The sequence below is a fragment of the Lasioglossum baleicum genome, chromosome 11 (assembly GCF_051020765.1).
Source record: "Lasioglossum baleicum chromosome 11, iyLasBale1, whole genome shotgun sequence".
In the NCBI taxonomy this organism is placed as follows: domain Eukaryota; kingdom Metazoa; phylum Arthropoda; class Insecta; order Hymenoptera; family Halictidae; genus Lasioglossum; species Lasioglossum baleicum.
The window spans coordinates 10,201,504-10,227,828 of NC_134939.1; the positions used below are offsets into that span (position 1 = coordinate 10,201,504).

A 26,325-nucleotide genomic window follows, 5' to 3' on the forward strand; every position below is an offset into this window, starting at 1 on the left:
CTCTCTGACTCCTGTCTGTTATAATTGATAAATGAAATTTTTGCTAGAATTAACTAAAATGAAAGTGACGGAGATATTCAACGCAATTTTGATTCGAATAGGAATACAAATGAATGACCTTATTATAATTTTTCGCGAAAGCGTCCCGCATTCTCAATAAAATGAAATAAAAGGTGGGCGAAGGTGGGATTGCCGTTTCCTGTACCACAAAAACGTCCGAAACGACGTCGTCGCCGAGCCCGGATGTCGCAAAGTGGGGGCACGATGTGAATCGAGGCGCTCCTGCCACGGTAGATCAAGATGTTGGCTTCCGGTTAGTTGACGGTGGGATCGTAGAAGGGAGAAAAGCCACGCCGGTTAAGAGAAAATAGCGGTTCCAGGATGGGGAACGCGTTCGAATGGGCGTAGCCCAAGCACGCTCGGTTGGACCTGTTGCTCATTGCTTCCTATTAAATACTCGCGCGACCCACGCTCGAAAGGAGTTGGTTTTGCTGGTGTTAGCAGCCAATGACTAACGGTGCGGCCAGGCTCTCTTTCACCGTTCGTTTCTTCTTTCTCTTCCTCCGGCGCTCGATCCAAGTTAGTTGGATAAAACAGGGTATCACTTAAGTGGGGACTCTTATGAGTTCTGAAGAACAGGTTCAAAAAATTGATTTTTCCTTTTTCGCATAAATCGTGGATATATTTGAGAAATGTGGAAAATGTCGGAGTCACAATTAAGCAAAAGAGGAGTTCGTCAAAAATTCTTTTACCATTGCTTAGCCTTAACCCTTTGCAGTTGGAGTTATTTTAACTCGAAAATTACACATTTCTTCCGACCTAGAATAATTCCATAGTATATGATTGGATATGAAATTGATATAATACCTCGTGCAACACTTAAATTGATTAGATACCAACATATTTAAAATAATGTATAAAGAATATGGTGAATAATGGTATTCCCTGTGAAGTATTTAGATTGGTTAGTCAAGTGTAAAATAGGAATGACATCAGACACAGTTTTCGTGGAAACCTGACGAGAGGTAGTTTTATTGTTTCCATCGATTAAGTCGCAATAATCATAAAATCGCAATAGAAGAAAAAATGAACGAGGAATCTAGGATGGAATAGGCGTGCAGCGATGGTGCAAATATTAGCGGAGCGTGTGCTCGTTAAATACGCGAGTGCCGCGCCATTACGATTCGACGATTCGAGAGAGATAAGGTTTACGACGATTCCGCGGTGCTCATTGTCCGACGCGAAATTAAACTGGAATGCGTCGTCCGGCTGCTAAGCGGATATGACAGCGCCTTTAATTCCGGCACGTGTGAGGTAAACCGAGCAAAACGCCGATTTAATCGCAATCACAAAACCGGACGGTTGCCCATTGTTTTCCTATTCCTCTTTTCGTGTCTATCCGCGCAAGAAAAATATGCACGAAGAATTTCATGAACATTTCTACAATATATTTCCAATATACACATTCGAGAAATGATCTCCAAAGAAGAAATCGATGCTTGGAGCTATGATTCGTCCGAGAATACGGTAAACGCGTTTTCTTGGTCGTTGCCAAGAAGGGCCAGGAGGGGCCTACCCCAATCTTTTATATCTTGGTGCAACAATGCCGTTACAAGGCTGAAACTGGCTAACCCGTGTGCCGGCCATTGTGCCGGGGCGAAACATCTGCTCGAAATACAAACCGCTAATAGAAACGCGGAGAAAGGTGCTGCCGAGAGGAGTGTTAGCCGCTAGAATGACGACAGGAGACGGAGAGGAAGAAAAAAAAAGAAACAAAAAGTGAAAGCGGAAGAAAGAGAGGGGATGACAGGGTGGAGTAACATCGAAATTGTGTGAAAAGGCGGGCATAATAGAGAAACAAGGGTAGAATATCGTGCGATATGCGATACCTGGCCAGCCTCCGCAGGTAATTCCGTTCTCAGGCTGCTTGTGCTCCTTTATTCGAGAATCACGATTATTCTTTGTGCCTCGGCGCGATACTGTAATACCAGAAGGACTTACGCTCCGTCAAACAAGTATAGACATGATCAGAATTTTTGCAGCGATGCGAGTTACAAAGACGATTTAATTTTTGTAGTACTTTATTGTAATACAAACTTGTAACGCCGGTTTGAGGACTTGCATAATTTATCATTGATATGTTGGCTTATTGTCGGTGAGAAAGAAAAGAAGAGAAACGGTTGAAAAGTAAGATGAAACACCTCAGTATAACACGTTCTTAATGCCGGTGCCAGAAAAATGACGAGGGACAGAAGGGTGATTAAATTTTTCCATAAAACTCGAGCCGAAATTCTCTTAAATATTAATCGAAACGGGAAAGCGATAAACGAGACGAACCTAAGGACGATCCTGTGTTTCCACCGAATATTCGTCGGTTATTTACAATGGAGTGAGATACAGCGACACACCGATAGCCATCGAGTCCGCAGGATCACCTGTCGATGTCGGATTTACGACTTGCCCGGCGAGGTGAAAATTTGTGAACGGACTTTTATTGTGGTCGCGTGTACTGGCACCGGTGACAGCATTATTACGCGGAGTTGTCCATAAAGCACTCGGCAATAGGGTCGCGGCATAAATAACGCGATATCATAAAGCTAATGACGTCCCATTAAAGCGCCGCGTGAAATCTGCGCTCTCGAAGTTCACGCGGCGGACAGTAAATATTTTTACGACGGCGGACCAAGAGGTTCCGAGACCACGTACGTGCGACCATAAAACGGGAATCCACAATGAGCACACATTGTAGTATTGTGCCCGACCCGATTGGACCCCCTCGTCCTGTGCGAACGGTATTTTGCGACTTCCGGCCTGGCCGATTCGTGCAAGAACTGTAATCATTGGGAACAGTAACACTTGTGTTACCTGCAGCAGAATTACTATGACAGTCCTGTAAGTATCAACGAGTGTGCGTACCTTGACAAAGGACGCTATTTTTATTCTCATTTATTTTTTATCATTAACTTAAATTAGAATTAAAATAAAGATATGAATGAGATTCGATACCACGAATAATTCGTGACACTTCGACGGCAATTCTTCATCGATGTATACTGTCAATATTTTAACACCTTGCCCTACAATATCGTGTCAGACTCGTGATGAAGATTCTGAACAGAATCTAATAAATATGTATGTTATTAATTTCCTTTAAACCGAGATGATTTTTGGGGAACATGTAGGCATACAGTAAATATAAATTTTCTCCCTTTTTAGGAAATTACGAACTACAAAGAAAGTTCTAATTACTGATACCGTAAGGTAAATCGTAGGGCAAGGGGTTAACAATAAAAATGGAGGTGTAAAAAGCAGACTGTCGTTCTGAAAGGTGTCGGATCATCGAGGCGATAACAATTTGCAGTGCCTCCATTCGTGGCGCTTTCTCGATCGTTTGTCCTCCAACCCGTGCGTTTGCCTCTCTTCCCGCGGATCCGGTGTACGGGATAGTGATATACGTACCTACATATGTACAGTCGGCTGTCTGAAACGTCAGGCTGTGCAACCAGACATGATTCCTGCCGTTTGTTCCAGTCATTCCAATAAAATGACGGAATAGTCCTGATCGTGTCGCCGGCGGCGTACCCGTGCTCCATTGTACGCGCATAAACTGCTGTTGAATGGAACGAGCTGTCTGCTTCTGGAAAATAATTGATATTCTCAATGGAGATGTCAGGCCGTCGGCTACACTGATTTAATCATTTGTACGGCTAAATGTTCGGAGAAAAATCAACGTACTCGATGAGGACTGCATAATTGTTGCCAATCAAATTTAACTACATTGAACTATTTCTGTTCACTTGCCAAATTTTCCAGACTTTTCCAAACACTGTATGTTATTAGATTTTTGTTGATACAATGTTCGATACACTACTATGTACTACTTCGGTCGTGTTAATAAATACAGTCACCATCAGCACCCGTGAACGCAACTTTTCCGATTCGCGGAATTTCGAGCAGCGATTATTCATGCTGTCCCTTCATGAGTCCACGGGGCTACCGCGAGGGTCCGTGCACGCGTTACGAGGCCCCCTGAAAATCGAAAACACATGCCGTACAATTACGGAATAATAATATAGAATTAATGGGAATTCGCGGGCGGGGTGGGGAGGGGGCGCCGGTTGTTAACACAAGGCACGCTTGTTTCCTCGAAAATCGAAGGGAACCCGCGCGTCGGCCATTAGCGGCCGCAGATCCGTCCTTTGAATAAAATTCTCATTGGCTGTGTATACTGCCACCCGTCGCTGCACAGTTACGTTTTCGCATGCCGCGGGCCTATAAAGGCCAGAAAATTGCCGACACCGCAACATACTAATTTCCAACGTCTCGCGAACGGGCTCGGGGGGGCCACGAAGGGCTTCCCTGACTGTCGCACATAAAAATGTCGTCTCTATCGCGACTTCGTACCTTATTTCCCTTTAACACCACCAAATGACCTGTTTTGTATTTTATTTTACAATTTCACGCATGCATACATTTTTCGCTTCTCGTGTCATCGTAGTGAGTCATCGAATTATCAGAGCCACTTGCATAAATTGTCTCAGGTATTCTGAGCGATACGACACAGTGAGATAGAATTAGTATGACTCACAAACCTAACCTCCATTTAATAGAAAATTAAATCGAACTATCAATTGAACTCGAAAATATCGTCTGATACAATATTCTAAATCAAACAACGCTCGCAGATCTGTCAAAATGGTAACGTTACTATCAGCCCGCGATCGTAAAGACAGCGAATAAAAATGGAAAAGTGCAGAACCCGATTTGCCAGGCAATAAAATCATCCGTTTCCTCCATAAGAACGCTTTGGTAATCTCCACTCAACCCTGTAAATTGATCGAGCATGTAATTTTTACGCGATCTCACGGGATCATCGAGTAATCATATTTTATTCGACCAATGAAAACCGTCACGACGCGGAAAAACGCGGGGTTGTTCTATGTTGTATAATAACGTTCTAGCACTGAAACGGCAAGTTCATGGAAGTCGTTAAAATGCTGATATTCCGTTGGACGAGCGAATCTCGGGAAGATTCGCCGATAAATACACGCCAGGGACGCAACGGCAACAAAATGAATTTCGTAATTGTAATAAGCAACGCGGTTTACGAGCCGGAGCGGCCACGAAAACGATCGGTCCAGATTAGCGGAAAAAGAATTTATCGCTCGAACTGAATCTACCCGGCCTCTGTTGCTTAACGCAGATTTTATTGCACGCATTATACCGGCGCACCGGCCGAACGGTATCGGTAGGTTCAATCGAGGCGAACCGTGATCGTAAATTTTCGTCATCGCAAGTTCAAATCACCGCACCGGTGCTCCGAAATTGTCGAAACGTGGCCTGAACCCTCAAAAACGAACTCCTTTTTCGAGGCATCTTAATTGTTTGGCTGGGTGCCACGGCTTTCGTGAAGAAACGAGGGACGCCAGTTTTACCATTTGTTTAGGAGATCACAATTTATAACAGTTTTTCAATGTTTTATCTGAACGGAAGTTATTTCTATTTTCGAAATTAAATGATGTTCTAGGAATTAATGCATAAAATTTGCAGTTCAATTACTTGATTCGTAAATGTCTCGAAGTCCCACCACAAATTGCTATTCTTACTATTACTTAATACTCTACAGTGGATTCGTTTTCGATCTTTTAGTTTTAAAAAATTTTGAGGTCGATGGTGAATGGGTTGGATAGTGAACAGATTTTTCCATGGCGGTTCGAGGTCATTCCCACCCGTATTTCATTCAGAGAACGACGGAAAGGGAGCCAATATTTCAACCGGGACTGCTCAATATGAAAGGGGACGCAACGAAAGACCAATTTCAGCGGGCGTCTTAATTGTTTCACGTTTTTCCAACTCACCCGGGTGAAATATACCGGGTCTCTGGGCAGGTGGGCGAGATGGTTCCCTGATTTCTGTTCCCGATCCGGAACGGAACCGATCGCAAAGATCTTCTCTCGGCTCTCCAGGATCGAGCCGAGGCACACCCCTCGTACATCAACTCGGCCTCAAGTCGAACGAGTAGATCGACCGATCCACCCACGAAATGAATCACGACCGTGCGCCGATAGGATCGAAAATTCACGCGCGGATACGTATCGGTCATTCCGTCTGATGCATTATTGCCTGGAACAAATGAATTTTTCCTGGTAATTGAGTTCTTGGAGCTGAGTGGCGCCAGGAATCGATGATCGAGACACGAACGATCCCACACATTTGTGAACAGTAAGGAAATTTTTTAAGATTAATTTTCTTGGTAGCAGGACATTTAAATTTCAATTACACGCGAAGACGATTTTTCCACACAAAGGGTTCAGACATTCAATTTTAAATTAAATAAACTTCATACCGCCACAGTCCACATTTTAAAATGTTTACATAAATTGTGGAGAAAATGAGAATTTCATTTCCATTACTTGAAACATTATTCCAGTAGATAATTAAATAAACTTCATACCGCCGCAATCCACATTTCAAAATGTTTACATAAATTGTGGAGAAAATGAGAATTTTATTTCCATTGCTTGAAACATTATTCCAGTAGATGGATAAGTGCGAAAACAATGAGAACGTCGGTGGCAACACCATTTCCGTTTGCAATATCGTTTCCTCTTGTCACGGACGGATTTGTGAATTCCCCGGACTAGCGGTATCGCGAAAAATTTGCAAGATTTAAGCGTCGAAACAATACACGGTTTAGAAACGCATAAACAATGTGATTTCGCAGTCGGTCTGTCGCTCGGATAGGAAACAAATACAATGTCGAATGAATCAGTAGCTCAGCATTGAAATTACGCGGTTCGCCATGCTCGACTCCATTTATCTTCTTGCACGTCTACGTTTGCACACCGCGTCCGTAGTGGTTCTAGCGTAAAATGCAAATATATAGCGTACCGCTTTAGATCGCGTATCGGCTATTTATTACTTATTTTACTTTAGGCTGTCCTACACCGTATGCCGGAACTTATTAATCTTAACAGATGTCTGTATTCACTGTGCTCGCCGTGAATTTGCGATCCGAGAGTTTTCCGCGCGAGCTCTCGCGTATATAATTCGCCATTGTTACCGTACACGCCCATTCGTTCGGAAACATTAATTAATTATTTTTACCGAGCGAGAGCCTTCTCCGAGGAACTTTCGTTTTCGACACGAACTTCTAAAATGAATATATTCCTTTATAAACTTATAAGTCTTGTTCCGTTAATTATTTCATAATTTTTGGAAAACTATGATCCATGGCAAAGCACTTTTTAATAGACTCGACAACGGATTTTAATTCGCGGACGCTATCAGGAGCCTTTTTCACGAACACGGGTAGCATCACGGGATCAACAATGTGTGTGAACCGCAGGAAAGACGACACCGCGTCGCGAGCAAAAATCGTTGTTCACGATACCCTTCGTCCGGTAGCAATAGAGCGAAATTGCCACGGTTAGATGAATCCAGAGTGACGGGTGTGGGACGTTCGTCAGCTCTGGCAACGTAGAAACTGTAGAAACTAAAGCGACCGCGGGGCGTAGAGAGACGTCCGCGGATGCGTTCGCGAGTGGACGTAGATGGGGAACAATTCGAAAAGAGAGGGTACCGCAGGGAAGAAAGTAAGAGGAATCGGAGGAAGGAGCAGAGAAAGCTGCGGTGCGAGGAGTAAGAAAAGATACGAAGAAGGTAAAACGAGGTAAGGGAAAAAGAACAGAGAGAAACCGACACACAGAAAGAGAGAGAGAGAGAGGCAGACGGAAAGAGAGAGGCAGGGAGAAATAAAGAAAGAAAGAGCGAGAGAAGCAGAGGGGAAAAAGAGAAAGAGAGAGGGAGGAGGAGGAGATGAGAGAGAAAAAGAGCGAGAAAGAGAGCGACCGAGGCGAGGTAGGATCGTAGAGGTAACATCGTAGAGGCTGGGACCTGATCCCAAAGGTAGGAGGACTTGGGTTGGCGAGGCCAGTCCATCGCGGGCCCTCCTCTCGACCGAACGCGCTTTACTTTCTGCCCGCTCGTTCAAATTCCCATGTGCACGCGGTGTTCCCCGGTTCGTCTCCCCATGCCGACTCTAACCCCTCGGAGATGTTAGTGCTCGCCTGCCTTTCCTGGTGACTGTGGCCCTCTGGTCCCAAGGTGTGCTCCCGCTACTGGTGGTGGTGGTGGTGGTTGTCACACTGTGGTGGTCGTGTGTCGCTGATGGTGGTGGCCGGCCGCGTTACCTTGAACACCCGGTTGCACCGCACACCTTGCACAGTTACCCTCTGCTCTAGTTCCGGAGCGCTTTGCGGGGACGTCGCGCCGCTCGCGATCCCTTCGTTATTCGCCGCGACATCACTGGAATACTTCTTCGTTGCTAAACAGAACAGATATCACGGGAAAGCGAAAGATTAGATAGAAGACGGTCACCTTTTGCTCTAGGTCCAGAGCGGTCCTTCACTGTCGACTATTCTTCGACGTTCTGCACCGCGACATCACTGCAATTGAACATCACATGTCCCTCGAGGACAGTACGCCTCTGTTGACTCTTGTTCATCATTCTGCACCGGGATATCACTGGAATCGACTGTTATCAACGATCGATAAACACGAGGCACAGTCACTCTCTGATCCAATTCTTGCGTTATCGACGTTCCTCGATATAACGTCACGGCGACGTCACTGGAATCGAGCATCGTCGAGGCTCGACGTTTCCGGATCAGATCGAAGAACGATCTCTTACGAAAATCTAGAGATCGAGAAGGGCCGCAGGAGCACCGATCGATTCCTGTCAAGATCGGGGCTCGATCGCGCGCAGAGATGTTCCGCCGTAGCGATCGGTGATGACTAACGACGCGTCAAGTGTCGCGACATTCGAGAGAAGACGGAGAGACCAAGCGGCAATCCCCTTTACACCTGTCGAGTGTCCCTAGTCGATGGTAGGGGGGCCGTGTCCGCGCCGGTACCGAGGAAATCGATCATGAAATTTTAATTATAACATCGGCAATCTGGCCGGGGGATCGGATGACACGCGTGTCGCCTTGGAGGTGCGCTCGCCAAGGTCTGGGCAGGTGAACACGATGTCGTTGATCGTCGATCGTCCCTGAACGAATCGGATCGCATCGGGGAAAGAAACTAGACGACGACGTCGAAGGAAGAAGAGGTTGGCAGAGCATCATCGTTGCGTCATTAACGTCGTCAGCGTTTAAGCTGCAACTTGGGGTCCTGAGGTCGACAAGGCGTACAAGCCAGCTGTAACCGTTCCGCTTTGGGAAGTTCGCATACAAATCCCCGCTCGGGGATAAAGCCGGAGTTCTGAAAAGCGCGAGAGACGCGACACGACGCGACGCCAACAGAAAACGCGACGCGGACCAGCTACATATTCGAAAAAACTGACAAAAGGGAACAATACAGCGCAGTGGAACAATAAGAACCGGTAGCACTTGTCGAGGGGCGGAGGAGGGGAGTCAAGGGGGAGGGCAGGGAGGGAGGGGGCTAACACGCTGAAAAGGAATTCCTCTTCGTTAAGTTAGCGAGGAGAGAAGCTGCTGCTGCTTGTGCTGCTGCTGCTGGCTGCCACACCGGGGGTACAAATGGAAAAAATCGAGAGAGCCGAACGCACCGGCAACGTTTACCTCTCGTGACTGCGTACCGCCGATCGATCACGCTCCCGGCCCGCGAAGATCCTACGAGATCTTGACGCCTCGATCGGCGGACTTTTCGCGCGGGCCCGAGACTCACCGCGGTATCGCGATGACGAGCCGATCGATAAATCCTCGCCAGGGAATCGTTAGCAACGGGACAATAAGAAGACAATATCCTCGCGTGAGCATCAAGCGCGATCCCTCCTCGTAATAATACGTCGCGTGAGCCCGGTTATCTCCGATCGTCCAGGAAGCCCGTCGATAATCACCGCGTGTGTGTGCGCGACTAGTTGTATCGTTTTAATTAGTGTTTATTCGATAACTCCTGGCCGCTGGCGCTCCTCGCAGCCTACCCTTGCATTCATTAGGACTGGCGAAATCGGGATCGTCGACATCCAGACAGGAGCTTCTCATTCCGGATAGGGGATCGTCGCTTCGTGCCCTACACCAGCCTTGTTTCAAATAGAGGATCATCCGATTCGTCCTGTTCGATTGGCAGTGGAACTGAACTGGCTGTGGGAGACCGTCGACTTCAGGATCGTTGACACCTAGAAGAGCCGCGTCTGTCTTCTGGATGGAGGATTACAGCAGCCTTGTTTCCAAGAGTGGATCATCTAAATAATTAGCATCATTGAAACCGACCAGTCTGGTTGTGAGAGATCATCAATGTCAGGATTATCGATATCGAAGACGAGCGCGTCTTCCGGATAGAGGATCATTCTTCCAGCCTGTTCGTGCTCTCTGGTAGCGTCGTTTTAAAGAGTGGCTCGTCCGATTCGTCCTGAACGATTGGCAGTGAAACCGACCCGTCCGGTTGAGATCGCGAGGATCGACGTCCGAATATTTCGGCACGCGAAGAAGCCCGCAGGAGAGAAGAGAGAAGCAGAGAGCGAGAGAAAGGCAGGAGATGCTCGTATAGACACATCAAGCTACGGGTTTCCGCTTAGTCACCGTTAAAGGGAACGGCTCTCGAGTATTTGGCGATCGCAAACACTCGCCAGACCAGTTAAGCGGAGCAAACACACTCGACGGTTTTCTAAATGTTGGCCTTGCAGTTTCGCTGTTTCGCGTGCACCCGGGCCGCGCCGCTTTGTTTCGCCGCTCGACGGCCGATTTAACGAGCGAGAAGAGAGTAACGTTGCGAAAGAGGAACCCGCCGGGCGAAATCGCGAGTGATTCACGTTTCTAAGACGATCTCGCACGCGCGCGCGAGCATCGCGAGCAACAGATCGCCCCCGGCGACCGGTTGATTGACGTTTAAACGATCGGGAGAACAACGGGAAACTATTGCCCCGGCAGATTTATGGGGGGGCAGAGGGAGGAGGTCCGGTTAGAGATCTGAACCGAGGTCGAATTTTTCCGGTGGTTATTGATGAAAAAACGAACTGAAAGAAAGAGGGAGAGGTATATTGTAGTGCACAGTGATGGGAGAAATGCGTGCGACGACCCGCCAGAGGACCGTGAAACCTGTACCGTGCTACTGAAACACGACGAACATCCGACCTGCATCCGGTCGGGCTGACTGCGGAACCGTGAAACTCGTCGCGTGCACATCCGTTTTAGGAATTCTACAAACAAGGGGATTGTGATGTAAGAGATGCGTCGTGGTGACATCGCGGCAACCGCGATAGCCCTTCTGATTCTTGGGCAGATTCAGGGACCGCGGCAGACAAGGTAAGACATTGTTGAGAAACGACGACGAAACATTTAAATAAACATAGCTCTGTTACTTACAACTTCCTATTAGGGACAGAGATATATTTAGAAACCGTGAGGGGACATTAGCATTTGTCGACAGCTCATTCATTTGCATTCAGGTAATCGAATGCTACCCCTGTACACAATGTTGCGTCCCCTAAGCCGGCCGATCTAAATGGGTCCTAGTCAAAGGACTGCGACTTTATCATCGAGGTGCACGGAGGTTCGTGTTACCCTTCGCGGCACGTACTATCTTGTTAATATGAAAGGGGGTAGCGTGGATCTGACAGAAAGTAGCTTTCCATGTTGTCGGGGCCAACAATCGTGCACAAAGACCTGCGGGCCCTTTTCGTAAAAGAAGACGAGCACACACCGCATCCCAGTAGGAAAAGAGGACGACCGCCGGCACGCAACAAAGTTCGCTGAAGCGAGGTGATCGCGTTCAGCCTCAGGGGATCTAGAAAGAAGGGACCACCTCGATCGAGATTTGGTTTCCTCGTAGGGTCCCGATCGTTCGCACTTCATCGGTAGATGCCCGGACAGATAACGGACTACCACGCCGTCGAATTTCGTTGCTACGGCTTTACGAATAACTCGGATGTTGTTGTTCTTCTTCGTATTCTCCTGTTTCATCCGTCCATTTTTCCAATAAATACGTCAAATGCAGTGGATTAATTAACATTTTACGATCACCGTACATAGTTGAAGAAATAAAAGGAACGAATCGCGCAGCGAGTTATGAACAAGGACAGCGTTAAAACAAGTTACACGCGGTTGAGGAGCGAATAAATCGCAGGATCTAACGCGATAAATGCATGAAGGTCGTGCATGGGGTTGCACCGGACGAAGAATGCAGCGCGAGGAGTGCGTGTGAGGGCACAGTGCAACGCGGTGCGTCGTGTCGACACGTGCTGGAAGCCCGTCACACCTTGTAAAACCTGCGGAACGGTGCAATGAAATTTGATGCATGGCCCAATGTTCTTGCGTATGATAAATTTAGACAGCTTCTTGAAAATCGTGCGGTAAATTACGGCCCGCTCGAGTGCACCCTCTTCGTGTTTACACGTGTAACGCGGTAACTGCGCGCGTATGAACGCTCGGCGGCATTTTTGACGGAGTGCAACGCTGATATCGTTGGATTTTTGCGTGACTCGACACTGGTTTACCCCCCGATCACGTGTCCTTACACGGACTTAGCATTGGCAATGATATGTGCATATTAAAAATTGCTTTCTGAGAAATGCAAAAATTCTGCTTACTCAGTCTGTGGACTGCAATCTTCGATGCAATCGGGAAGCAGTAACGTTCCCTTCGTTACAGGTTTCAGATCGCAGGTGCCGATCGATATATTGTCTCGATCGAGAATTGGTACATTGAAACGCAGGCTGCGTTCCGCCGCTTTATCACGACCGCAATAAGTTTTTGCGGCCGGAAACTGCTTCAAAAGCCGCGACTGCACCGGCTATTAAATTATTAACGGAGATAATTATCATTACTTCTGACAGCTGACCACCGCGGGGATGAAGTACTGCCATTGTAATCCCGGTCGCGCTTACGTAAAAACGGCAATCATTCAATACCTGAGACCCAGCTCTAATTACAGCGGCCGATGAAACGAAATTTTACGTAACCGCAGTCGAATTTAATTACTCCGCAACCAGCCGAGACGATGCCACCGATTTTACGAGCTTCTGGTTACTGTCCCTCCGCCATCGCTGGTTCGATAACGTCTCGCGTTTCTTGATCGGTTTAATATTCGCTTATAAGTTATTGAGAATCGCCTGCGTGTAATCATTTCGGAGATGTACTCATTAACTGGGACTGTTCCCGTTTTTGAAGCTGTTAAAATTGATTCGATAATAATTTATCTGTGGGGCTTTCAATGTTTTATGGAATTGAGAAAATTTCATCCTTCTGTGTACCATTGCTGTGATTTTGCACACATTTGAGAGCCGGTTATGAAACATAGATTTTCAGGAAATCGAGATGATTGAATTATACAAGATTGTTTCGAAACTTCATTTCAGTCCTTCGTGTTAGCCCCCAGAGATACGCTATAACAAGGTGTTACATATGCTTGGAAAGTGTCTGCGTGTCCGTCGATTTATCATCGATTGACACTGGCGGCCATCTTGCCGAGAGACATCGCAATATACTCGAGAGACATGGCGAAAAGAAAATTACAATATTTAGCTTCGGTGATGAATATTATTCGTAAATCCTTCAAATTATATTCATATATACAAACGATTAATCTTGCAAATTTTATGAATATTACTCATGTTAATTACTAGACAAGAATAAGAAAAATTGTTTCTCCTCTCCACGTCTGAAAGAAGTTAATTTATCACTGCGGATCTTTATGCAAGGTACAAATTGTTTGCACGATTCGCAAGAAACAGGTTCCAAATAGAAATGTCTTCTTAAATTAATGATTTTCATAAAAATTACAAATTTTTAAGTCCCTCTGCAACACAATGAAGCGTTGAGGTTTTCCCCAAATGAATTAACTTCACAACGACCATAATAATATTCGGCAATCGTGGCATCACTTTTCAGCACGCTAATTCCGGAACGTCTTTGTCCCTAAACTGTTGGGGCCCGGTTTCTACGGCCAACTCTTCTGGTTTCCCCTACATTAGACACATTATACACCTCCGATCGATTTCAGTTTACAAGCCGAAGGACACAAAGGAACGGTTTCAGCTGTTCAAGGAATACCTGCCGCATTCTTACCTCACAATATCCAATGATTACGAGTGTTACACAGGCCCTCTCCATATACCCTTCGAATTAACGACGGGCCACGGTGAAGAATTCGAGAAATAATAGTATACCGAGGCAAGCGGCGATCGATCATAATGCGCCACGGTTCGAGGGCCCCATTAATAAGGACCCAAATTGACCGAAACCCGAGGTACTTATAAGGAACATCGTGTCTGTGGGTATTAAGGCAAATTATGATTTTTGGTCGGACCGACGTAAACAAGGTGGTAACGTGACTGAGTGGCACTGTGAGCAGGCTAATCTGACACGAATGTATGGCACACGTTCGGACCTCCGAAATGGGGGCCAACTGGTCACACATCTTTCTTCAAATAGGTAAAGAAATGTACTATAGGTAAGAAAAATAGTTGAGGAAAATGTTCTGCATGAATAATAGTAAATGCCATTGATCCTTTCTTAAGAGTAAGAAAGCTAACTTTTTAAAAATAATTGTATTGTGTTCAAGTTTTATAGACATTTTTGAAAATTCAGTAATTGTATCAGGAGTTCACCATCTTTGAAAACGAGAAAATTACTAATTGTTTACACCTACAGTAAACCCAGAGACACTAAAGGTGGTTATATCAACATTATATTACTTTTTTTGTTAATGAACACTATACAGGGTGTTCATTTGAAAACATTCCAGCCGAATATCTCGAAAAGTATGTAAGATATGAAAAAAGTGTAAAACACGTGTCCGAGGATTTCGAGGGGGTAAGAGGGGGGAAGTATCAGTTTTTTATTTGGGTGGAGTTTTCAAGATCATTTGAAAGTCAACTTTGTTCTTTCAAATGGAAACCTATATTTTTTATTATGGGATCTTAATGCGCGTAAAAAGACCAGCAATTTTCGTAGGATACTTTTTTTTTATCCGCAGGTTTCCATTTGAAAAAACAAAGTTGACCTTCAAATGACTACTGCCCGCCGTTTTCCCCCTCGTAATTATTGGACACGTGTTTTACGAAAGTTTTCAAATGAACACCCTGTAGATATAGTAAGTAAAGGGGCAAGTACAAATGAAAAGAAGTTAATACAAAAATGTAAATTAATACACGAAACAGAATGACTCGATTAGAAGCACAAAATAAAAATGAACACAGTCAGCATTCCCCTAAAATCAAGCATCTATTTCCAACGAACGGTGTGAACATGTACAACAAATCGTAAAGAAGAATTGATACGCATGACAAAACACTCAATTTCGAAAATCAACGTGTCCGATGCAGAAACCAAAGAGGGCATGCAGCATGGGGCCCCTGAGGAACGAGAGGGGGCCGATGTCGCGGCTTCCAGCGAGGGCCCGGGCGTTAAATTAAGATCCGACGGTGTTAAAGTAAGCCCGGCTGGCCCCCCTGCCGCGAAGAGTAGTAATACCATTCAGTGAGTTCGGTTCGGTAGTAGAATTCGTGTCTTCATCGTCTACGGCGGTGGGGCCTGTTTGCGAAAAGGACAGCCGCGCGATCGAGGTCGATTCTCGCGCGGAAATTTGCGAATGGGCAACACGCTGATTAACTCCGCTGGTATGTGGCAGGTGAGAGAGAGAGAGAGAGAGAAACAGAGGGTGTCCCGAAGCTGAAAGAAAAGTATCACGGCCGTAAAGCTTTCGGTCGGTGTCCAGCGGCGCTCGACGTGCTCCTTTTGCCGGGGACTCATTAGCGGGAATCATCCGGGGATCGTTTGTCGCCGCTGTACACGGTCGTTACGCGCTCCCGAGAGGCCGTGCTTGTTCGCGAACGAGTGTTCTCGCCGTGTCGCGGTACGCATTTTTTCATTTCACCGAGGGGAACGACGGGCACCGATTTTTATAACGACCCGCAGCTTGATTATTATGGGACTGTTCGTTTTCCAACGGCGAGCCGCGAGATACAATGTGCGAGTCGCTTGTTAAGCGTGGTTCGAGCTCGACGCGATTATCGAATCAGTGGAACGATCGGTGAAGAAATTATTATGTTATTGCATATGAAATGTCAATAATGTTGAATCACTGCAATCTTTTTCGAAATAAACTTATTGATCAAAGAAAGCACCATTGTAATGAGCGTGTACAGTAGAAATTGAATTTTCAAAGTAGTCAAAATTTAATTACTATAATGATGATGTAATATCGTCGTAGAGAGTAATGTAGCAGATACCGGTTCATCGTATATTCTATATGAATTATGATTACGAAACGTAGCTTCAATCATACGGATTACCTACTATTTGTTACAAGATAAAGAATGCATCGCATGTAACTTCGCAATTTGTCACGAAAGAACAGTTATAATAGCATTTAATAAATTCTCCGGTTGATTAAGCCGGGTCTCTTTTTCGGCACCACAGGGCGGCGCGGAATTTTCATTTAAATCTTAATTAATCTCATTCACGTCGATCGCATAAATATTGATCACAGCGAAGAGAAAGTACGATACGAGGGGAACGTCCACGCGCCTGATTGCGTGCATTAATTAATTCCGTTGATTAAAAGGCATCTAATGAGAACCTCTTTCTTAAATAAAAAAGGTGAAGAAATTTCTTTTTTAAATCATTCATTCCTAAATTTCCTTGGTGGAAAGGTGGGTTTCTCGTCTCCTATGTATCGCGACACATTCTCGCAACCAACATGTGTCTCCAGAAAATTTCTATTGGACTTGTTCCTCGGCAATATACGAATCTGCAATGAAGAAGCCCGTTAACCTAACGTTTCGAAAATTGATTTTTTTCCCCCGTTCGAACGCTTGTGTGGCGGTCTGCAGCAAAGCATCCGAAAGAGGCTGATCGCGCCGCGCACAAAAACGGACACGCAGCTCGCTCTGCGTGGTCCCAAGGCTTGGTATCCGTGGAACTGAAGGATACGAAAAGGGGAAGAGAAAGGGCGGCGACCACGCGATGCGGACGGAAAGGAAGGGGAGGAACGGGCGAAAAAAGCTTCGGCGAAGATCCAATTAAAATAACCAGTGGTCAGGAGACGTCGCCCGAAAGAAGTATAATGAGAGGAGTGTAGCGAAGGACGAGGCGGGAGGGAAAACCGGGAGAGGAGGCAAGCGTCTCAGGAGCAACAGAGAAAAAAACAGCGACAGCCGCAGAAAGAGAGAGAGAGAGATAGAGAGAGAGAGAAAGATAGAGAAGGGAGTAACACAAGAGACAAAGGGCGAAACGAAACGCGCGGCCGTCGAATAAAGGAGCACTCCTCGAGACGGAGAGGAAGAGACAGGGCACAAAACGCCATTAAAATATCTCCAAGTGGCTCCACGGACTCTCGGGGGCATGAAAGATGTCGGCGCGAGACCGCGTTTTCGCGATTCAAATTGATTAAACGCGCGCTGAAGAAGCAGTTGCCGCCAGCCGCCCTGCTCGGCAGGTTCTCCTCTCTCCTAGCCTTCAGGGACACACCGTGGATTCTTGATCCCTATTTGACGATCATTGTCCCGATCGGGGGCTCCCCTTTTCATCCCGCGTTTGCTTGCTTGCTTGTTTGCCCGCCCCCTTTGTCGATCGGCACCGGTACGCACACCAGGCGCTTTCAATGTTTGCTTGGTTTTATCGTGAAGTAGCCGCTGACAATAGGGAATCCGGGCTCAATGGCAATCGTTGCTGAAAAACCGAAAGATTCCTTCGACAAATATTTGCCCCCGAGAAACACGTTCTCGAGACACTGGAGCGCTCGTCACATTTGTCGATTGCTCTTCGGATTCGATAGAACTGCCTCACTCTTTTGCAAAATGCAAAATCTTCGTGACGATAATGATAGAAGATTTGACCATTTACATCAGGGTAAGAGAATCGCCCTTAATCTTCATTGATCGATGAAGAATGTTCAGAAACAGAATCGGTAAAATCGTTCAACTCTAGTAAATTAATTGTATGAAACTTTTCCACCTCGTATACACTTTTCCAACCCTTTTTAACTGAACTTCGAATTAAATTGAGTTTTAGGAGTCGATAGGGAGATAGGTATCGGGGGAATGCGCTTGTCCGCGTTCTCGGAAGATAAACGACAGTTCAGCATTGGACGTGGCTGGTGCAACAGGCGGAGATCCAGCGCGTTCGAAAGCGTATCGGTGTGCGAAGCCGGGGCCGATTAAACGCGAATCATCGGGTCCGATCAGCCGGCGTAATAAACGCGGACAAGAACTTGTAGCAATTTACGGTCTCGTATCTGAGAATCGTCGTCCCCGAACGATTCCTCCGGTTCGCGCGATCATGATCTATGTCTTTATTAGCCGGACCTCGCGCGGGGACGTTAACGAATGGAAACCGCCGTCCACCTGACGATTCCCGAGTTATTGCGTCCACGAATTGCAAGATGGTGGCGAGGCGGGGCTCAGTCAGATAAACAACGAGATAGAGAACAGACAAATGGTTAGACTGTACGTTCAAGCAATATTTCCACTTTCCTCGAGGTCGGAAGCCATCTTTAGGGACAAAACTTGATGATCTTTGTGTACGTAGTGTCCTATTATTTTCGAAACGATCGGGTTGGCTTCGTTAGAGCAACTTATTTGCTTTAGTGAATCATAAAAGTCTCGAAATGAGGGAATGCGGTCGCTGTTTGTAACTAATGAGGCGCTACTTAGGTATCAAGCATCTTGTCTTCCTTTATTCAATCCGTATTTTCTTCGTAGTTTGCTGAATTGATGACAAATAATTGTAATCACTGTAATTTGGCAAAGTCTCTCGCTCTCTTTAAAATAAGAGGTTCTCGAACGAAGTACAAGGTGACAAAGCTCGGCTGATGATATTCAAGCTGCGTGCTTATCCCAATTACTGTCTTCGCTAAAGAATACCTGCGCGTCTACGTAATCACTATAATCTTCGCTCTCATTATAATTATCACCGTCCATTACGACAGATCCTGTTGGCTCGCCGAGGATCGACAGATCCTCGTGGAACGCGAACGCTAACCGATCGCCAAATCTAATTAACCATAATTCTCGGTAATTACATTGATCGTCTGTCCGTCATTCCTGCGTTTAGGTAGTACATCGTTGATTATGAAAAATCGAGAACAACCCCGCCAGTTGAGAACATTATTTCACTTTTTACCTCTGGAAGCCTTAGTAGAACTAATTAGCTTCTGTCTCTCTCTCTCTACTACTTCGTCGGAGAAAATTACGAACAAAATCTTCGCATTAAATTTCACGGCCCAATAATCTCGCCAAACATTATCAAGCTCGCGACCAAACTCTGGCGCCTGTGAAATAGATTCAGAGCTTGTCTAATAAGAATAAAATTTTACTTGTACAAAACATGAAGAGTAATATAGAGAAGTGTTAAGAAAGGCAGAAAAAATAGGACACAAATATGAATAATAAACGAAGCTGAGCAGTTTAAGCTGACGACGACGAATCGGCGAGTCCCAGACCAGGGGACCAGGTATAACGAAGAAATCGAAATTTGTCAGAGCGTGTAACCGAGTAGTCAGGGCCGTGTCACAGTTGTCGCTGGGCCGGCAAAAATTCACTCGGCTCCGGGCATTAGTGTTTTCATCCCCGTGGCTCGGGGCCCGAGGTTTTTGTTTTCCTGGCGCCCTGTGGCCCCCTGTAGCAAGAACATGGGGCCCCATCGAGACACGGAGAAACACTCGAACGGTGTGGAAGCCGTTCAATAAATCTTCGGACGCCGGGGTTGAAATTTTCGCCACCTATCCGCTTGTCAGAACCTTCCCACAGAGATACTTTCGGCATTACCTGGCCTGAGAAGATCAGATCCTGAAGATACCTGGGTTAACGAGCCTCTCTCGCTCTATCCCCACTCGACGAACGCGCGAACGCTTCTATTTCCCCATCATCCATAAAATAATGTTAATTTGTGGTGAACCGATGCGCATATAATAATAATAAACGAGCGTACGCCCTCGGCGCCCAGCCGATCCGATGTTTTTTCAGGTCATCGCCGTGAACTCTCGGGGGCTACCCTGAACTTTGACGATTCTATTGTTCGAGATCTCCGCGGGTATTTATGGTAATCGTATTCATGATCGCCGTTCGGAGCTGTAATGAAATTGTAGCGGCTCCTTTGTCCACGCGCGGTCTCCTTCCTTTTTTAATAAGATCTTCGGAATTTTTAGGCGATCGCGTGGCAGGTGGAACGAAATGATTTGTTTCGGTTTTGTTGCACTATTATATCCAGTGACTCGACTCTGGAAGATTTAAAAACGCAAAGAGAACTCGGACATTCCTGTTTCAACCCTTAATTTTATCATTATTCGAAATTAGTCATGCAGAACGAAGCAGGATTAAGAATTCGAAGGTTTCGTCGAACGGCGGATCGATGTTGTGTTTGTTAGAAATAAGAAAGTGGAACTCGATCGCTTCCTTATTACTATGATACGGGGAATCGGCGCTGATGTATGTATATTATCGGGAAACGTCAACACCTGCGCCAAGTTGTTCCGCTCTTTGGAAAATAAAATTCCGTGGTAGATAAACCTGAAAACTTACATGTATGTTATATCGTTTATACACAGTGTTCTACGATCAACAAGCGCCGATCTGAAACCTACAAGGGGAGACAGCTCCGACAAGCAATCTCGTTACGCGGCAATTTCGTATCGAATCATCTGACATTAAAAGAAGACAATCCATCACTGAATTCCTTCGCAAAAATGTCTTCTTGGCCAGCAAATCTTTTGCACTGATCGTCCATTAAAGTATCCGAGCATAGAGTAGAGAGCACCATTTAACAAAATTTGACGATTAACATATAGGGACACCCAGTATCGAATCAGCTGACCGTAAAGGAGACATCGGACACTTAATTTCGTCGATAGCCGGAGTGGAAGGTGTTATCGGAGCAATTAGCGACACCTGTACTATCTAACTGCCGAGTCGGTGTCGCGATAAAGCTGGAAAAATGATCGAACTTCGCCTACGATGATCTCCGTTCCAGCTATCTGGATCCAGCTACGGTGTTTCCTTTTTACGATCACAGTCTCTGGTCTCTCACTCCTCGTCGCGCTATCGAAGCCACGAGGCCCGATAGCGTTTAATTATGCTTAATGATGACGCGAGCTGGGCGGCGCGTTCGATGATTTACGCGGCCAATAATTTTCATAGTCCTCGAGCGGAATCGAAGCTGCTCGATCTTCCGCGCCGAGGCGTGACTCCTTTCGCTGATTTTTCGCGACCTCGTATATCGGCTCCCGAGCCGATCCTTTTACCTTCGCGATCGTCGAAAACGAATAGCCCGTGCTCCTCTGTCGCGAGTCGTGAATTTTTTCTCTCCTCGATCGCAAAGTAAATGTACTCGTACAGCCAGAGATTACGCGAAATCGACGGGATTAATCATTCTTGACGCCGGGGCCCCGGTTCGCGACGCAAGACACAGGTTTTGTGAAATACAGGAGGCGGCGAGCGATTTGTCAACGTCTCTCACCTGCAACGGGATATTGGCACTGTCCTTTCGCGGTGAAATTTCAAATACTCCGCGCCGGACATTCATTTAGTCTCGCTTGCGCGGGCTGCTCTCGCGGCAGGCTATCTTTGCCGATTTGCAACACGGTGTACAATTTAATTCGGTACACGTGTAGACGTTTGCAACATGCTCGTCGAAATGCAGAGTTCATGTTTTAACTCTGGAAGGTTGAATGTATCATTGTCGTGTCACTTATCATTTCTGGAACGCGATTTCACAATGTATTTTTTAAGCACTCAATATTTATTTATTTATCCAAGCGAGATTCGGCATTCACCAGCTGGCACATCGCTCGTCCTGCAGATTTCCCAACGCGACTCTCGTTGCCCAGGTAAATCGTATTTTCGGTCGGCTCTGGAACCTCCATCGCGGGGCTTTAACGAGCTGATCGTTATCAGGATACACCGAGTTATTCACATGAGTCATTTCTGCGGAACGGTCAGTCGACTGTCCTTCTGCGCCTCGTTCCCGTGAAACGTTGCGCGAATTAATAACCGTTACGGTACGAATCGGCGAGTTCCATGTTGCGCGATTCATTTTGCAGACCTCTTTGTTCTAACGATTCGTCGAGACCAGAAGATCTTTGTACATGAAGAGGTTAAAGAATTAAGGCAATGAATAATGGCATGTCTGCATCAGTTGGACCATTTTCGCTCGTTCCAAGCTAATCTTCCGAGGCTACTCGTATCTCCGAAGGTTCCGATATTCCTAATGATAGCCTGATTTGAATACCCATCCCCGGCCCAGTATAATTTGCATCATACAAGCTTGGTCGCGTCGCATTGTTCTATCGACGAGGAGGGTAACGCGAGCAAACAAACCACCGTACAAAAATAAAAAAGAATAAAAAGCTGCAATCGTTGCCTCGACCCGGTTCGTCTCGAAGAAGTTAAAGCTCGGCGAGAGCGTGGATCGGTGCTCCCTATAAAAATGCAAATTTTATACGCGTCGTTTGAATACGATCAATGAGACCCATGAATTGCGCACTAAATGCTCGATTACATCGGGATACACGGAAACACACGTGAGTGTATAAATCCGGGGTTCCCGAGTACGTACATTAACCGTAATTTATTCCGTGTATGATATACACACTGCTTGTTTGGCGAACCATCTTTGTAAGGTTCATCCTTTACTACGTTTCCTCTATCTTTCTTTCTCTTTCTTCGTGTTGTCGGACACACGCGGGGACCGGGCCGCGATCTTTTCGGGTCTCGCGAACGCGTGTAATGCGACGGTACGCGCGATTTATGGGAATATTTATGCGTATTTATAGGGCGTGGAGTCGTCGATGTTCAAGAGCGAGTACACGAGCTTTCGTGGGTCTAGTCTACTGCTGGACAGAGCCAGATCCTCGGTCTGGATCCTCACCAAATTTATAGCGAGCCTCGAATAGTTCCGTGTTCCTTCAACCCTCTCTTCTCGCGACTCGTGCCATCCGTACATGGAACACCAGAGGTGTACAAGGATCTACAATGGTTCACAAAGGTGTACAAAGGTGTACAATGGATGGATGGATTTGACGCATTTATATATTATTTGTTGTATCATTTCCATTCGATTTCAATGATTAAGCAAAAGAATTAATGGCTACGCAGCTCCTGACAATTAATTCAGACAATTTTAATTTCTATAAAAATGCACGGTATCGTCTTTGCACTCCGTTAGACGACTGTATCTTGATTAACGTATTGTCTACTCGCGTGCGCAGAGTCTATGTCTTAACCATCGTGTTTCCTGGACGGACACGAGATGACCATCGGAGCAGATTTATTTTCAAGCGAGTTCTACGAACGGCTGCGATGCAACGGCACGAAATCAACCTGGCCGGTTAGTGCCGATTATTTATTAAGATTGGTTCGATGACGAATGCGCCGGCAGCATAATATGTGGGACAGCGAATAAACCACGGTAGCACGAGCTAAACCGTCTTTCTCTCTTTCTCTTTCTGCCTCTCTGGAGTATAGTGAGCGTTCGTCGCCGGGTGTTGTGGTACTCGGAGGCGCGAGTTTAACGAACCGCTTAAATCAAAGGTGCTGCCATTAACGGCCGATTCGCCGGGTGGACATTATACGCCGGTAAATTACGCCGAGCCGATGCGAATTGCCAGGCCCGATCCTCTATTATCCCCGAGGACGATCGCGGGAGGCGTGGGCGGATGAAAGATCGGAGGAGAAAGTGAAAGCACCGGTTGTAACGGAGGAAGGAAACGCGTGTCGGCATTGCGCCGCTTCTGTGACCGGTGACGGCCGACGATAATCGGTAACGATAGCGACTCCAGGTAAGACGGCCCTCTGGCAGGTGATTTTCAACGTTAGGTGTTCATTCGCTTAATGAGATGGCCGCGCGGTTTCAATCCGAGCCGACTTTCCACTCGGCCGCTCGATCGAAACGCGTTAGCAATCGCTAACCGGAAATGTTGACGCTGGACCTGCCACTAACGATCGAATCACCGGCTTTTGATTTATTTATGGAGATTAAAAATTATGTGTGGAAACAATCGATCTATGGACATGTGAAAGAGGTAAGCAGCAGTGCGTACTGAACGAAAGATCGTCGCTTGACCAGGCATTGAAGTCACTAGCGGTGACTCCACCCCTACCGCACGTTTATGTCCTTTGCTTGTAACCAATTATGCTATTGATCTAAATATTTTTCTATGCAAGCTAGGGACCTCTTCCTTCATGTCCATAAAAATACTGCTTAACAATTTTCATATTTATTACTAGACTGCGGATTTTATGCATTTGTGACAAAAATGGGTACGTACAACTTAAAGCAGTGGACATGTAAAAAATATTTAAGGACATGAATGTTTTAAGGAGAATAAGCATTTTAAACATGATTAATCGTAAAAGATTTTATCTCAAATAGTTCTAAATAATTGAAAATGTACGAACAGGTTTCCAAAGACATCGGGAATAAGTTATAAGAAAATGCAGTGTATATTGGCGACTCCGTACAAGAGTAACATTTCGCAGACTCCTAAAGCTCAAGAATTTATTATAAATAGATTATAAATAGTCGCTACTCAATTCTCCCTTCTCTGTTTAGCCACAGCTTATTGTTAGCTCGTTTCTCCTGTCTTGCCTACAATTACCACAACAGAATACAGAGTTCCCATCCGGCCAGCCACTTACGTCTCATAATGTTCCAAGTTAATAGTCAGATCAGTCGCAATAAATTCGCATTAACTCCGTTCTTCCCGCATTATCCACGTGCCTCTGCCTTCGATGATAAAGCTAAATTATTAGCGAGAACATGCTTGCGCACTCGGACGTCGACGTTGATTCATGGCGATTCATTCTGTAAAAACAGTCCCTAAACGCAGCCAGCAGTAAACTATTAATCCGTCTGGGCCGTGTTCTTTTGCAATGTTTCGACTGCAAATCGAGACATTGTAGACAGTATTCTACGACCAAGCAACTGACTTTATTAATAAATTGTTCCACTTCTTGTCGCCAAAACGTTTCGGAACATGCATCGACTGACAATTCAAAGTGCTTCTGTTGAAAAAATTGTTGTAATCCTCGCGAGTCTTTCACGCTACGAAAGAACTATTACAGAAAAGTTTAGCAACTCGCGCTTTATGAAAATTGTCCAGCGTTTCGGTTCAAATAGCTCGCTAAAGATGGGATCTCCGTTACGCGTCTGGACGGAGCGTCTTTTATACTCCATTAGGGGTTGGTACCTAAGGTTCACGCTACGGTAATCATATGAATTGTTTCTAATAATATCCTTTGGTGTAAATTAGCTTCTTTGTTAACTACTTTTGCATTTTCAAAATCAAAATGGTCAAATTCCATTGAGTGTCTCGTGAATGCAGTATGTTATGTTAGAGGTAAAAATTAAATGGATAAATTTAATGGAAAAAATGTTGACGCTTTTTTTACAGCGCAAAATTGAAAATTTTCGACACTGGAAATTACGAAAATCCTTAAATTGTTCTAAATACTAATATATTTATATTTAAATAATAATATATTTGCGCCGCCTCCGAAAAGATTGTATTGTATTTAAGTTCGTGTGTATTCACATATATTAAATGGAAATTATTTTATACTTTTTAGTGCGTTTTTTCGAAGTCGGTTTAATTTTTTTAAAAAATTTTTTTTTATTTCACACTTTTTTTTATCTCTGTTATTATCTCTGTCAGCCGTCACATTCCAAATCGTAATTTATAAATATCTGAAAGCGGCAATCGATAGCGGTAACAACGTCGCGTCGTTACTGTTCCTAATGTCTAACATTCAGCGGAGTTCACTACGGTATCACCACCCTTTATTTTCGCAAATAAAATCGTAATTAATAAAGAAATGTAAAATTTTTTTGCACGGGACCATCCCGGGAACATACTCTACAAGATGCAAAAGGTTTCGTTCCGATTGGTCCATCCATCTCGACGTAATCGGCGAACATACATAGAAAAAAAAAGCGAAAAAAACGAAAAAAAAGGCACATACAGATCGAATTGAGTAACCTCCTCCTTTTTCGAAGTCGGTTAAAAAACGCTTGCGTTTAAGTCTGGCGCAACATTCAGAGGTCTCGAAGCGAAAATACAAACGCGAACGTGTGCGTCGAACACATATCGTAAATCGATCAACGCAAGTGTTTGAGTTTGGGCGATACTCTTTTTCTTCGGAAGTGAAATACAAGAAAAGACATATCAAATCGCATCATAGGAACGCAAACTCTTGCGTCCAGAGGTACAGCAGAGAGCGAATAGAGTACGGATAACAAAACGCTGTGTCCAGACGCGCAAAGGAGATCCCACCTTAAGCGAGGATCGAATTTGCGTAAATTATCGCGTTCCGCGGAAACATTCGGGCCGGGCCGGGTCGCAATTTCCATTATGCAAATGCAAAATATA

At 45.5% G+C, this 26,325-nt stretch overlaps 2 protein-coding genes across 9 annotated transcripts in view; one reads left to right on the forward strand and one right to left on the reverse strand.

Annotated features, from left to right (window-relative positions):
* The window catches only part of LOC143213272 (protein Wnt-7b), a 93,409-nt gene that overhangs the window by 1,059 nt on the left and 66,025 nt on the right, over positions 1–26,325 (forward strand). Inside the window, exon 1 of one of the 5 annotated variants that reach the window (XM_076432964.1) lies at positions 7,561–11,267. The exons of 1 other annotated variant lie outside the window; for it this stretch is intronic. In XM_076432964.1, the coding sequence (XP_076289079.1) occupies positions 11,191–11,267 (77 nt within the window). In that variant the 5' untranslated portion in view covers positions 7,561–11,190. Of the gene's footprint in view, positions 1–7,560; positions 11,268–26,325 lie in introns of those variants that run through there. 3 more of the 5 variants (XM_076432963.1, XM_076432962.1, XM_076432961.1) reach the window with 3 other exon arrangements.
* LOC143213280 (uncharacterized) lies at positions 79–10,782 on the reverse strand. Of its 4 annotated transcripts, XR_013009932.1 has the most exons (4): positions 7,108–10,782; positions 5,859–6,123; positions 3,736–4,029; positions 79–3,637 (listed from the first exon to the last, which is right to left on the reverse strand). XR_013009932.1 is itself a non-coding variant. In XM_076432980.1 (3 exons), the coding sequence occupies exons 2-3, from the start codon at positions 3,966–3,968 to the stop codon at positions 3,242–3,244; spliced, it is 456 nt and encodes a 151-aa protein (XP_076289095.1). In that variant the 5' UTR covers positions 3,969–4,029; positions 5,859–10,782; the 3' UTR covers positions 79–3,241. The 4 variants fall into 3 exon arrangements, 3 of the variants coding, with proteins under 3 accessions (XP_076289095.1, XP_076289097.1, XP_076289096.1); XM_076432980.1 differs by having other exon boundaries at positions 3,909–4,029; positions 5,859–10,782; XM_076432981.1 differs by having other exon boundaries at positions 5,859–10,782.

Excerpts from the sequence above, each read along its gene's own strand:
- LOC143213280 (XM_076432980.1), bottom strand. The coding sequence starts at position 3,968 with ATGAATAATCGCTGCTCGAAATTCCGCGAATCGGAAAAGTTGCGTTCA. Across the intron at positions 3,638-3,908 it reads TGCGTTCACGGGTGCTGATG|AAGCAGACAGCTCGTTCCAT; the intron begins GTGACTGTATTT and ends ATTATTTTCCAG.